This window comes from Phyllobates terribilis, unplaced genomic scaffold (assembly GCF_046119375.1).
Source record: "Phyllobates terribilis strain yellow unplaced genomic scaffold, ASM4611937v1 Scaffold_4__5_contigs__length_816908805, whole genome shotgun sequence".
NCBI classification, from domain to species: domain Eukaryota; kingdom Metazoa; phylum Chordata; class Amphibia; order Anura; family Dendrobatidae; genus Phyllobates; species Phyllobates terribilis.
The window spans coordinates 563,675,886-563,690,089 of record NW_027362764.1 but is presented as its reverse complement, the minus strand read 5'-3'; the positions used below and the strand labels follow the sequence as shown (position 1 = coordinate 563,690,089).

The following is a 14,204-nucleotide window of genomic DNA, read 5'->3' as shown; positions in this document are numbered from 1 at the left end:
CTCAGTTTTACAGTGTTTTTTGGCCTTAGGTCTTGTACACATCTCACCTGCTCTTGCTGTGCAGCCTAAAACCACAATGCTGTATCATGCATTAAACCCATTAAACCCACATGGCACCACATCGACCGGTCTACTGGCACCCATTCAGCATAGGGCACGTGGGGGCTGTAAGACCAGTCTTGCATATTTGACCTGTAAATGTGGCGCTCCTGCGCAGCTATCATTATGGCGTCACTGTTGCCTCCCTGGGCATGTGCAGTGTGCCAATCATGCCTTGGACTTGCACCCAATATAATTCTGCATTCTCAGTGAGGGAGAACGTCACACACATTTGTGAGATTTGCAGAGGTGACGTCACTCTTGCAAATCGGGACGCTTATGCCCACAGGGACGTGTTTACGTAATGAGAAGGATTAGTCTGGGGAAATAAACATGCCACCCCAACTAGTCGGCCCCTAATTTACACAGCACAGCGACCAAAGTTAATGTTTAGGATTTGGCAATCAGTAAGCCACATAAAAGGGGCTTGTTAAAATTCAGGAAAAAGTTGTTATACATGTAATATGATTATTTAAAGGGAACCTGTCAGCTGTCCTGGCCCCTTAAGGATTATAGACTGCTCTTTGATCTTGTGCGAAATCAGTTAACCGTGTGCTCCATATATTTATTTATTTATTTTTTATTTTTTTACACTTCTCTCCTTGAACAGTTAATCACATTATTTGTACCACGTAATTATGCCACTGACACATACTCATCCTAGCTTTATAGTCCCTCATATTTTGCGGGCAAAAAAATGTGGCTCATGGAATGTAGCAATGAAGGAGAAAAAAAATTGGTTATGTGGTGCAAAACAGGCCTCTTAACCTTGGGTTTTGCCTTTTCATTTTTTGCTTCCCTTCTTCCCAGAGCCATAACTTATTTAATCTTTCCCGTCAATATGGCCTTGAGCGTTTTTTGTTTTGTGTTGTGAACTTTTGAATGACACCATTGATTTTACCATATCATGTACTGCGAAATGAGAAAAAAATTCCAAGAGTGGTGACGCTGCAAAAGTGCAATTCCACAGTTGTTTTTTTTTTGACCATTTGCACTAAATGCAAGTCATTATGAGTCTGCAGATACCAACATGTCTAGGTTCTTTTTTTATTTGTGGCTAAAAAAAAATTCCAAAGTTTGTAAAAAATAAAAAAAAATGTGCTATTTTTCGAGATCTCAAGCTGTGTCAGGGCTTATTTTTTTGCTCGCCGAGCTGACGTTTTTATTGATACCATTTTGGGCTTGATACAATGTTTATTGCCCATTATTGCACTTTATTGCAATGTTGTAGCGACCAAAAAAAGTAATTCTGGCTATTTTTTTTTTTTTTCTCATTACGTTGTTTACCGATCGGATTTATTCTTTTTATATATTGATAGATCGCGGCAATACCAAATATGTGTATCTTTGTTTTTTTATTTTATATATTGTTTTATTTTGAATGGGGCAAAAAGGGGGTGATTTGAACTTTTTTTTTTTTCCATGCTTCAATAGGCTTTAACCCTGCTATGTCTATCAAAAATGCTATGAATTCTGACCGCTGCGTTCCAATGACCACTACAGAGGTCTCCTGCAGACCCCGGGTTGTCATGCCAACCCATCGGCGGCCCATCAGAGCTAATGACGCGCTTCCGGCGCGATAAGCTTAAATGCTGTTGTCAGATTTGACAGTGGCATTTAACATGTTAATAGCTGCGGGTGGATCGCGATTTCACCCGCGTCTGTTAGGGGCACATGTCAGCTGACCCTTGTGGGAGGCGACCTATGATGTACCTATACGTCCTAGGTCGTAAAGTGCTTAAATGGAGTCTCATCAAGTTTTTGCTTTATTTTCTGAGAGCATCATGATGTAGGGATGGAGACCCTGTATCAAAATGACAGCCCAGTGAGTGATACAATGCTGGAATCAATCCCTGTTTTACCTGCTGCAGATCTGGCACTTCTCTGAATGTTGCAATGTTTGCCCCACCCACACCACTGATTGGCAGATTACTACCAATATATAGTGTACACAGCTGCTAATCAATGCTGGGGCGAGGTTACACAGAGCTGGAGGACTACCTGGCACAAGATACCTAGTCCTGTAAAGATAATCTCATGTTGATAAAACTGTTGATTTTATTGAAAGATGCAACAAGCAGCCCAGTAAGTGACAAATGTCTGGAAACGGGGGTCGCTGCCCTCAGATTGCATTGCAAAAACCTGCTGGCGTATTCCCTTTAAGGGGTTAACATTTGGTTTAAAGCATTCTGGATATAATGTTTAGTGAGCTAAGGATGTGCTGACATAGAGCTGATTATTCTATATGTATAACTTGTCAGGGACCATTTCTTCCATGTAGTAAATTCCTGCAGATATAAAAAGGCCTGTGTTCAGCACAGAGTTCAGTGAGTGGACGAAGCAGAAATCACAATAAGCCCTTGTTGTCTCCTGCCAGCAGCAAATGTGCAGAGCAATATTATTGGTTTTAATCATTTTCTGTCCGGACAGGTCAGATTTTCTGAGTACAGAATGTGCTCATATCAGTTTTTGACCCAAATCTGTATTGCTAGACAAGATGTCTTAAGCTTCTTGCACTCAGAAATAAGGCAGTTGTATGATCTAAGCATGTCACAATGATGGGCACTATGACAAGGAATGGCTCCTCAAACAAATACCAGGGATTTAACCCCTGCATGTTACTGTCCCCTTAGTTACCTTTACACACCCCAGCTTATCACAGGACTGAACAGATTCTATTCTTTTCTGTCTCTCCAGGCACATAATGATCCACTCGATTTGGTGTTGAAACGGATTACATAATAAAATGCCCAAAACATTGTCTACGAAAGTGATTCCCAGCGAGAACTCAGACAGTGACTGCAACATCATGGTTGAGAAACAATCAGGACGAAAGGTAAGAACAGAAAACTGCTGCAAAGCCACCAGATGTTTTCATTTGTTTTTCCCTAAATAGGTTGTTTTTGTGAAATCCATCCTATTTTTCCATGTCTCCAGCAGCTGGCTCGGGATGTTCCGGATGTCTTTCTGTGCTCGCTGGAATGCACGGAAAACAGCTGGTGAATTTCTCTAGTTCTGCACTTCGTCATCTTCATTCCTCTCGGTCAACATCCATGCATACCTGGTGTATGACATGTACTAATAATACTTGGCTCTGCTCACATGGAGTGATTAGCCCTTCGTGTATTTGTTCTCCAGCCAAACATATTGTTAAAAGGGCTCAGACTAGTTTAAAAGTGTTAAAATAAATATTCACCCATCCCTCACAGGTTCCTTCTTGTGCTTATGTGGTCTCTGATGGTTTGTGCTGCTTTGTCCTATCTATGGTGAACAGATCAATGAGGAAAGGGTAAAACCCACAATGGGACCTGTGGGGGATTTGAGGGTGAATAGAAAAGTTTTTATCCTCTTAATATATTGCAATCATCATATTATATAACACTGTGTACTTTCAATTGCTCATTTTGCCTCTCTACCCAGCTACCGTATTTTGCTTATCAAAAGACATACCGGACCAGAAGACGCTCCCAAAATTTTGAGGAGGAAAATAAAATGTTAATATGTCAAATGAGGGGTGGGGGTGTCCGGTTTATAGTCCGAATTTAGCTTACCTTGGGCAGTGGAGAGGGTTCACATGTGGCAGGGTTGCCAATGCGGGAGGGAGAAGGGGGGTGTCCCAGCAGTAGGCTTAAAAAAAAAAAAAAAAAAAAAAAATAGGTCAGTGGTACAGACAGGAGCAGAGTCTCCACTCTGCACATTGATCTCCCAGCGGAGAGAGAAAATGGCCGTCAAAGGCAGTTCATGCTCAGATTGAGATCTCTGCTCGTCATTGAGCTGAAATCTAAATCTGTGCATGGCACCGCCTTCGGCAACTATTTTCCTGAAGCCCACTCCCGAGAGATCAATGGACTCCCCTCCTGCCTCGACCACTGACATTTTCTTGAAGCTAACAGCCGGGACACCCCCCCTCCTCCCAGGGCCCACAGCACTCCTGCCACCCCCAGCTTCCTGCAGCGGCAACCCTGCCTCCTGTTACCCCTGCTCCATCGCCTCGGTCACCCTCCTTCCGGGTAAGCTACAATCAGACTATAAGACGCACCCCCATTTCCTTCCAAATTTGGCAGGAAAAGGCTGAGTTTGAGGCTGTGTGCCCACGATGCGTTTTTTAAGCGTTTCCGCAGCGGCAATTCCACTGCAGAAACACTTAGTAGAAGGTCTGCCATGTTCCCCAATGATAATCCGCATGTGCTGTGCACATGCTGCGGAAATTTCCGCTGCAGAATATCATTGCGGAAAAAAGTGCAGCACTAACAATTATTTTGCGGAAGCGCTGCGTTTTCGCCGCCATTGACTTGCATTGAAACGCATGGAATCCGCATCACTGCATCTGTACATGCGGAATCCATGTGTTTCAATGTGCGGATGGTACCCGGATCTGGAGAAGAGGAGACTCTCCTCCGGACCCGGGTACCATAGAACCTGTAAAAAAAAAAAAATAAAATAAAAAATAAACATTATACTTACCTTCTGATGTCTTTGTCCTGGCTTGCCGGTAGATCGCGGTGGACTCAAGGACCTGCCATGATGTCATTTAGTCATGTTACGGGTCACGCGACCGCTGACGTCGGCAGGTCCTTTCAGTGTACCGCGAGCTGCCGACAAGCCGAGACACATCGAATAAAGACTCCAGGGGCCATCAGAAGGTAAGTATAGATTTATTTTTTAACATTCTTTCGGTCACACTATATAAATCCATGCCGTTTGCATGGATTTATATAGTGTGACCAAGTTGTCAAGCACTTTCCAAGTGATGCTAAAATTGCTTGGAAAGCGCTTGTCAACCCGCATGCGGAAATGCATGTGAAGAACGCTTCACATCCGCATGTGCCTGGCAGGAAAAACACACGTTCAATCCGCATGCGTTTTTTTCTGCCAGGGAGATGCAGAAACGCTCAGGAAAAAGTCCAGAGCATTTCTGCATCGTAGGCACATAGCCTTATAGTACACCAAATACAGTATTCTTCTCTTTTCTCTGCTCTATGTAGAGACAGGAAGTCTCTGGTCCCTGCATGAATCATTCATTTCTTCATCTCCTGACCCAACTGCTCCCTCCTCCTCCCTGCCAAGGACTTTTGCAGTGGCGGAGTCAAACAGGGAAAATTTACCTCCTGTTTCTACATACAGGTGCTGCTCACTAAATTAGAATATCATCAAAAAGTTTATTTCCGTTCTTTAATATAAAAAGTGAAACTCATATTATATAGTCATTACAAACAGAGTGATCTATTTCAAGTGTTTAGTTCCGTTAATGTTGATGATTATGGCTTACAGCCAATGAAAACACAAATGTCATTATCTCAGTAAATTAGAATACTTTATAATACCAGCTTGAAAAATGTTTTTAAAATCTGAAATGTTGGCCTACTGAAATGTATGTTCAGTAAATGCACTCAATACTTGGTCGGGGCTCCTTATGCAGCAATTACTGCATCAGTGCAGCGTGGCATGGAGGCGATCAGCCTGTGGCACTGCTGAGGTGTTATGGAAGCCCAGGTTGCTTTGATAGCAGCCTTCAGCTCGTCTGCATTGTTGGGTCTGGTGTCTCTCATCTTCCTCTTGACAATACCCCATAGATTCTCTATGGGGTTAAGGTCAGGCGAGTTTGCTGGCCAATCAAGTACAGTGATACTGTTGTTTTTAAACCAGGTATTGGTACTTTTGGCAGTGTGGACAGGTGCCAAGTCCTGTTGGAGAATGAAATTTCCATCTCCAAAAAGCTTGTCGACAGAGGGAAGCATGAAGTGCTCTAAAATTTCCTGGTAGACGGATGCACTGACTTTGGTCTTGATAAAACACAGTGGACCTACACCAGCAGATGACATGGCTCCCCAAACCATCATCGATTGTGGAAACTTCACACTAGACCTCAAGCAGCTTGGATTGTGGCCTCCCCACTCTTCCTCCAGACTCTGGGACCTTGATTTCCAAATGAAATGCAAAATTTACTTTCATCTGAAAACAACACCTTGGCCCACTGAGCAACAGTCCAGGTCTTTTTCTCCTTGGCCCAGGTAAGACGCTTTTGGCATGGTCTATTGGTCATGAGTGGCTTGACACAAGGAATGCGACACTTGTAGCCCATGTCCTGGATACGTCTGTGTGTGGTGGCTCTTGAAGCAATGACTCCAGCAGCAGTCCACTCCTTGTGAATCTCCCCCAAATATTTGAATGGCCTTTTCTTAACAATCCTTGAAAGGCTGTGGTTATCCCGGTTGCTTGTGCACCTTTTCTACCACACTTTTTTTTCCTTCCACTCAACTTTCCATTAATATGCTTGGATACAGCACTCTGTGAACAGCCAGCTTCTTTAGCAATGACCTTTTGTGGCTTACTCTCCTTGTGGAGTGTGTCAATGACTGCCTTCTGGACATCTGTCAAGTCGGCAGTCTTCCCCATGATTGTGGAGCCTACTGAAACAGACTAAGGGACCCTTTTAACGCATCGGAAGCCTTTGCAGGTGTTTTGTTAATTATTCTAATTTACTGAGATAATGACTTTTGTGTTTTCATTGGCTGTAAGCCATAATCATCAACATTATCAGAAATAAACACTTGAAATAGATCACTCTGTGTGTAATGACTCTATATAATGAGTTTTACATTTTTGTATTGAAGAACTGAAATTAACTTTTTGATATTCTAATTAAGTGAGAAGCACTTGTAGTTTAGAAGGATTCAGCTGGTCAGATTTTAATCACGTGATGTTATAGACCTAATGGAAAAGAGAAGAATTAGCTGGGTAGAAAGGCAAAACGAGCAATTGTAAGTGCTATATAATATGATGACTGCAATATTTAAAGAGGATAAATAATTTGATGGGTGGAGTGCTTCTTTAACAGTAAATCTAATTGGCTTAAAACTCCTTTAAGCTAAATACCCTTTATGTATTTAATGCTGCAGCATTTCCACACCATTTGGTAAATTAGGTTACTTGCTGGTTTTTGTTTTTTTGTTTGTTTTTGATGTCATGTTTTAAATAAAACTGTTTTGTTTTGAATATGTCTTGTGACTTTTGCTTTGCTAAAACTTTACTAATAGTCATGTATGGGTTATATGCATTTTTATTGCGTTTTTGCTGTGGAAACGTAATAAAAGCACATGCATTTTTTATCTATGTATTTTCCTAATCTCATTGAAGTCTATGGTGAAAATGCACAACATATTTGACCAAGAAAACTTTAACTCCTTAACGACCGCCGATATGCATTAAAACGGCCGCTGTTAAGGGTCCTTATTACGTCATTGCCGTTTTAAAACTGCCATCGGGAATAAGGCTGTAGCGCCCCCCCCCCCAGTCGGAAATTCTTCTTGGAGAACATGATCAGGGCCGTTTTTTTCCGGTCCCTGATCACGTGATCGCTGTTATTCAGTGATCACAAAAAAACAAAGTGTGTCCGTGGTTACAATGATTTCTCCCTCCTCTAACATTATATGCATGTCAGAGGAGAAACAAATTATGCCCACCTGGTACAGTACCTCCGCTGTACCCCGGAACTCTTGATCCGTATGTAAAATATGTGTATGTATGTATATATATATATATATATATATATATATATATATATATATATATATATATATATATATATATATATATATATATATATATATATATATATATATATATATATATTAGTAAATAATATGGCACATGCGCAGTGTAACCGCCGAGATCTGACGGTATCCGTCAACAACAAATATTTCCTATTGGTTCCTTTTGATCACTGTGATCGACTCGATCACAGTAATCAAATCCCCCTTTGTAATTTCCGAAGTTAAATAAAAATTATAAAATAAAATAAAAAATAAAACATTTTCCATTCTTCTTCATTAGGGTTAGCGGTTGGATTTTTTCAGAAGTAAAGGGGAAAAAAATGATGACGATATGACCAGTGTTGAGCTCATGTGCTCGCTACTTGCATTTTGCATCGGGTGCTCGAGTATACACTGAGTATACTCAGTGTGGGTGTTCCTGCCCCACATGCCACGGCTGTCATACAGCCAAAAAAAACACGCATGTTTTGGTTTTTTTTTTTGAGTGTCTAACAGCCGCAAAACATGCAGGGCATGGACTTGAGAAAGTCAGTCAAGCACCTGCTATACTTGGTGTATACCCGAGCACCCGATGCAAACTCAAGTAGTGAGCACTTGTGCTCAACACTAATGACGACATATTCAATTTGACGATCTAATGTTATCAAATTCTGTCGTACCTCTGGGTTCAAAATACTCCTTATACCCCTTGATAAAATCCTTGAGGGGTCTAGTTTCCAAAATGGGGTCACATGTGGTGGTTTCCACTATTTAGTCACATCAGGGGCTCTCCAAACGCGACATTGCTTCCGCTCTCGATTCCAGCCAATTTTGCTTTCAAAAAGTCGCACAGTGCTCCTACCCTTCCTAGCCCTGCCATGTGCCCAAACGGTGGTTTTTCTTTACACATGGGATATCGGCGTACCCAATAAAAAATTGGGGTCTGAAATCAAATTTTTGTGAAAAAAGTTAAATGTTTATTTTTTTCTTTCCACGTTGCTTCAGTTCCTGGGAAGCGTGTGAAGGGTTAATAAACTTCTTAAATGTGGTTTTGAGCACCTTGAGGGGTGCAGTTTTTAGAATAGTGTCACTTTTGCGTATTTTGTCATAGGCCCCTCAAAATCACTTCAAATGTGATGTAGTCCCTAAAAAAAAAAATAAAAAAAAATAGGGTTTTGTAAATTTTGTTGGAGAAATGAGAAATCACTGGTCAACTTTTAACCCTTATAACTTCCTAACATAAAAAAAAAGTTTTGCAAAAATTGTGCTGATGTAAAGTAGACACGTGGGTAATGTTATTTATGAACTATTTTGTGACATATCTCTATCTCTCTGATTTACGGGCATAAGAATTCTAAGTTTGAAAATTTTCAACATTTTCACCAAATTTCAGTTTTTTTCACAAATAAGTGAAAGTCATATTGGAGAAATGTTACCGCCATCATGAAGTACAATATGTCATGAAAAAACAATCTCAGAATTAGCGACATCCATTGAAACATTCCGGAGTTATTACCTCATAAGGTGACACTGGTCAGAATTGTTAAATTTGGCATGGTCATGAGGGACATAATTGGCTCAGTCACTAAGGGATTACATGGTTCAAAATCAAACCGCTGGTCAATTACAGACAGCGTTTAAAAAAAAAAAAAACCCACAATGGGCACGAGATTTTTATGTACTTCATCCGCATTTCTGGAACTGCGGTAATGTCTTGTGTTTTTTTTTTTTTTTTTTTGTATTTTTAAGTGCCCATGATGCAGAAATGCTGCAGATTTTTTCTGCATCTCCCTGGCAGGAAAAACGCATGCGGATTTTACATGCGTTTTTCCTGCCAGGTAGAAGCGTTTGTCAAGCTTTTTTGCATGCGGTTTATCAAGCGCTTTTTCAAGCGATTTTAGCATCACTTGGAAAGTGCTTGACAACTTGTTCACACTATATAAATCCATGCAACCACCATGGATTTATGTAGTGTGACCAAGTAATAGTTAAAATTAAGAATGGTAAAAAATAAAGATTATATTTACCTTCCGATGGCCCCCGGACTTTTCTCCCCTGCGTCCGGTTTCTTGCACTGCTCGCGGTGGTGTGAAAGGACCTTTCATGACGTCATTTAGTCATGTGACAGGTCACGCGACCGCCGTCGTCAGCGGTCGCGTGACCTGTCACATGACTAAACGACGTCATGAAAGGTCCTTTTAGACCATCGCGAGCCGCCCAACACACTGGACGCATCGCTAACTAGACCGGGGGCCATCGGAAGTTAAATATAATATTTCTTTTTTATTTTAAATTCTTTTTTTTTTTTTTACAGGTACCATGATACCCGGGTCTGGAGGAGAGTCTCCTCTTCTCCAGACCTGGGTACCATCCACACATTGAATCACTTAATATCCGCATGTGCACATGTAGTGATGCGGATATTAAGCGTTTCAATGCAAGTCAATGGCGGCAATTACGCTGCGTGTCCGCAAAATTAATGGACGTGCTGCGTATTTTTCCGCAATGATAATCCGCAGCAGAAATTTCCACAGCATGTGCACAGCATTGGGGACCATGGGGCACGTATTACCAAGCGTTTAAGCTTTTTTGCTGTGGAGATTCCACTGCAAAAATGCTTGAAAAACGCATAGTGGGCACACAGCCTAAAGCGAACTCCCAGATTCTTTCCTGTGTCCAGAGGTGACCTTCAATGGTGGTGGTTGACGTATTTTTGGCTGTTTTTGCTCATATTTCATACTAAAAGTGAAAATGCATCTTGAGATAAGCTGTTAAATGGAACAATAAAAGAAAGACTTTTACTTTGGCTCTTAAGTGTCTTTTAGTGACTGTTCATTTTTACGGGAACATGCAGAGCCACTTCACATGTATTATGTCAGGGTTAGCTTGATGTAGTGGAGAGCAGCTTTTATCTTTCATAAGAGTTCCTATATATGAAGGACCCTTCTAATAACCTTCTCTACAATCATATGTCTGGATTATTCTCTATTAAAAGCTCCTGAGGTGTTTTCGGTGTTCTTTTTCATACTTCAGTATCAGCAGGAGTGTCTCCTTGGTACTTTACATATATTGGTGATGTCGCAGTACTTCTACCGGTGTAGACCTGACACTTCAGTCTGTGGTTGCTGATCTATTCATTACCAGACACTTCCGACTACATGGCAGAGCTGCAGTGAAGGGGCAGCTTGTGCTCATTGGTCGGGAATTAAACACAAATTACAGTGAAGACCAGATTTTCAGTTCCACAATATACTTTACATACGCTGAGAAAACCACCCTCATTGGGGAAAACTTATTAATGCAATTTAGATTCTTTTTTTAGTTTGGTTTTCTGTTTCCTCCTTGAGACTAGAGTCTCACCGCCGTTTATCCATTGTCTGATGGATCCAGCCACTGTTCTATATGAAAGCACTGAGGAATAGGTTTGGATATATGCATATACAGTTGAAACCAGAAGTTTATATACACTATATAAAAAGACACATATGCATGTTTTTCTCAATATCTAACATGAAATCAGAATAAACCTTTCCCATTTTAGGTCAATTAGGATTACCATAATTTTTAATATTTTCCAAATTCCAAAATAATGAGAGAGAGAGAATGTTTTAAGGCATTTTTATTACTTACTGCAAAGTCAAAAGTTTACATACATTTCATTAGTATTTGGTACTATTGCCCTGAAACTGAATGACTTGGGTCAAACGTTTGGGATACCCTACAACATGATGCTGCCACCCCCATGTTTCAGAGTTGGGATGATGTTCTTAGGCTTCCAAGTTTCTCCCTTTTTCCCCCAAACTTAACAATGGTTCAATTTTAGTTTCATCAGACCACTAGACATGTCTCCAAAAACTAAGGTATTTGTTCCTGTGTACATTTGCAAACATTAATCTGGCTTTTTTGTTTCTATTGGAGTAATGGCTTCTTCCTGGCAGAGTGGCCTTTCAGCCCATGTTCATACAGTACTAGTTTCACTGTGGATATTGACACAATCTTACCAGCTTCCACCATCCTCTTCACAAGGTCTTGTGCTTTTGTCCTTGGGTTGATATGCACATGTCGGACCAAAGCAAGTTCATCTCTGAGACACAGAACCTGTCTCCTTCCTGAGCGGTATGATGGCTGGACATTCCCATCTTGTTTGTACTTGCGTATAATTGTTAGTACAGATGAACAAGGCACATTCAAGTATCTTGAAATTGTACCCAAGGATGAGTCAGACTCGTGCAAGTCCACAATTCTCTTCCTGATATCTTGGCTGATTTCTTTAGACTTTCCCATGATGATACTCAAAGAAGCAGTGTGTTTCAGGTGTGCATTAAAATACATCCACAGGTGTGTCTTACTCAGATGTTGCCAAAAAAACAAACTAGAAGCTCCCAAACACATGGACAGTCCAGAATTGTTTAAAGGCATAGTAATCTTGGTGTATGTAAAATTTTGACTTTGCAGTAAGTAATAAAAATGCCTCAAAATATTCTCTCTCTCTCTCATTATTCTGGCATTTGGAAAATATAAAAAATAATGGTATCCTAATTGACATGAAATCAGAATAAACGTTTTCCATTTTAGGTCAGATATGCATGTGTGTCTTTTTATATAGTGTATGTAAACTTCTGGTTTCAACTGTAGATATTGATATTTCACAAACTCATAAAAATTTATTGGCCAATTCTGTTCTACCGTATTCCTCCGATTTTTCAGAGTTCTTATTGGTCTCGTTCATATTAGATGCTTTATGGTGGCAGTACTAGGGAAGCATTGAACAGTACACAGCTCTGTCTCAACTCTATGGTACAGCAATAAACTTATATATCGTTCACAGATCAATATTTAGGACACTTGAGCTGCAAATTCCCTTCAGAAACTTAAGGCCCTATACACCTTACTTAATCTTTGAGCCATCTAATGTGTACGAGAGCCTCTTGACTTTCCCAATAGATGAAGGATCTGATATTTTAAAAATGTCAAATAAGCCACTAGTAGCTGCTTATTTTTTTTTCCCCAATGGGGCACATGGATGCTCTGGGAAAAAAAAAACACCCAAATTTTATTCCATCTTGTTAAAAAAAAAAAAAAACACAGCGGGTCTTATATTCCATAGAAAACAACTGCCCTTATTCATTCACTATGACGAAGGGCGGCTACATGCCAGAAACGCATCTAATGTTTTCTATGGAATATACTCAATAATATGGTATGCTGTCTTTATTTTAAATCACGATGGAATAAAATGTGGATGTTTTTGTTTGGGTTTTTTTATACAAGGAATTGGGATGTGCAGTTTTCTCTACTTTTTAATTTTAAGATCCCAACAGTTCAGGCCTGTGCTAGTAACATGGGGACTACTTATCCTCAAATTTTCCAACTTGCTATTCTACTAGGTAAGCAATTTTATATATGTTTTATTTTTTTTTTATAGAATAAGGAAAAAATTGCATCATATTCTCGGACTCCAAAATTGGATAGGACTGAAGGCAGGAAAGATATCAAAGAGAAGTCATCTATGAAACGGAAACTACCCTTTACGATTAGTCCACCTAGAGAAGAGGAGAGGGAATCTGACACAGGTAATGTGGATAGCTAGAAATATATGATCTTTGTTTTAGGTAAGTTTGTTCTCCGGTTACCTTGCTGTATTAATCACGTAATGTGAATGTTCAGCCTTAAAGGGTTAGTCCCATGTTCATAAATGGATGGTGTTGAATAGTGCTTGTATATACAAGCAATTTTCTGCCTATTAAAATGTAATCTGTTCTTGAGATATTTGCAATTGCGTGCAGATCATTGCACTCTGAGAAGGCGGTGCACTAATGGGGCTCTACCCTCTATAGTAGATCTGAAGATCTAGGCACTCTGTAGTTTAAATTAAAGCGATATTTAATTACTAGTAATCTATCATGCACGTTTATTGTCCATACCAAGTTACGGGTAACAACTTGGACCTTTTTCAAATAGCTGGATTGCACCTAGATGTGCTAGTGATAAGGTGGTATGACTGCAGTGGTGAGACGCTGTGTACACCAAGTTGAGTGAAACGTATCTATAATAATCATGCAAATTGGATTACTTATAAATATCACCTTAATTTAACCATGCAGTGCCTAGTAATTCAGTTATTGAGGGATTAACACTTTGTTTATACATTGTTGCCTTTGAGTCAGACAACAGAACATGTAGCGCTTACAAACTCTTTTCTATTGAGCTTGTAAGTACTGTTTTTGAAGTTGCCAGGATTGTGGGAGCGCAGTGGTCAGCCTCGTAGACCACTAACTGTAAACAATATCCCAGGAACTGCTCCAAATTTTAATATAGCCATATATTGCTAAAGGGCTTGTTTTTACAATTACTAGCCAACAGTATCTAAGTAGATGTGAATAACCCTTTAAAGAGGACTTGTTGCTTGCTCAAAGAAATATAGCTGCATTATATACCTTTGTAAAAATGCCCGCGCTCCTCTGGTTGTTCTACTTTTTCTGTTTTGCTTTGTGCCGCTACACTGCATAAATATTCACATTTGTTGTTTTTGGGACTCCGTATGGGAAAACTCAAGCCTCCCGACAAGACTCT

General features: G+C 40.2%; 1 protein-coding gene across 3 annotated transcripts in view; it reads left to right on the top strand.

Moving 5' to 3' along the window:
• The window catches only part of ANKRD12 (ankyrin repeat domain 12), a 130,827-nt gene that overhangs the window by 49,814 nt on the left and 66,809 nt on the right, over positions 1-14,204 (top strand). For all 3 annotated transcript variants that reach the window (XM_073679043.1, XM_073679044.1, XM_073679042.1), the window contains exons 2-3: positions 2,797-2,935; positions 13,057-13,204. In XM_073679043.1, the coding sequence (XP_073535144.1) occupies positions 2,846-2,935; positions 13,057-13,204 (238 nt within the window). In that variant the 5' untranslated portion in view covers positions 2,797-2,845. The remainder of the gene's footprint in view (positions 1-2,796; positions 2,936-13,056; positions 13,205-14,204) is intronic.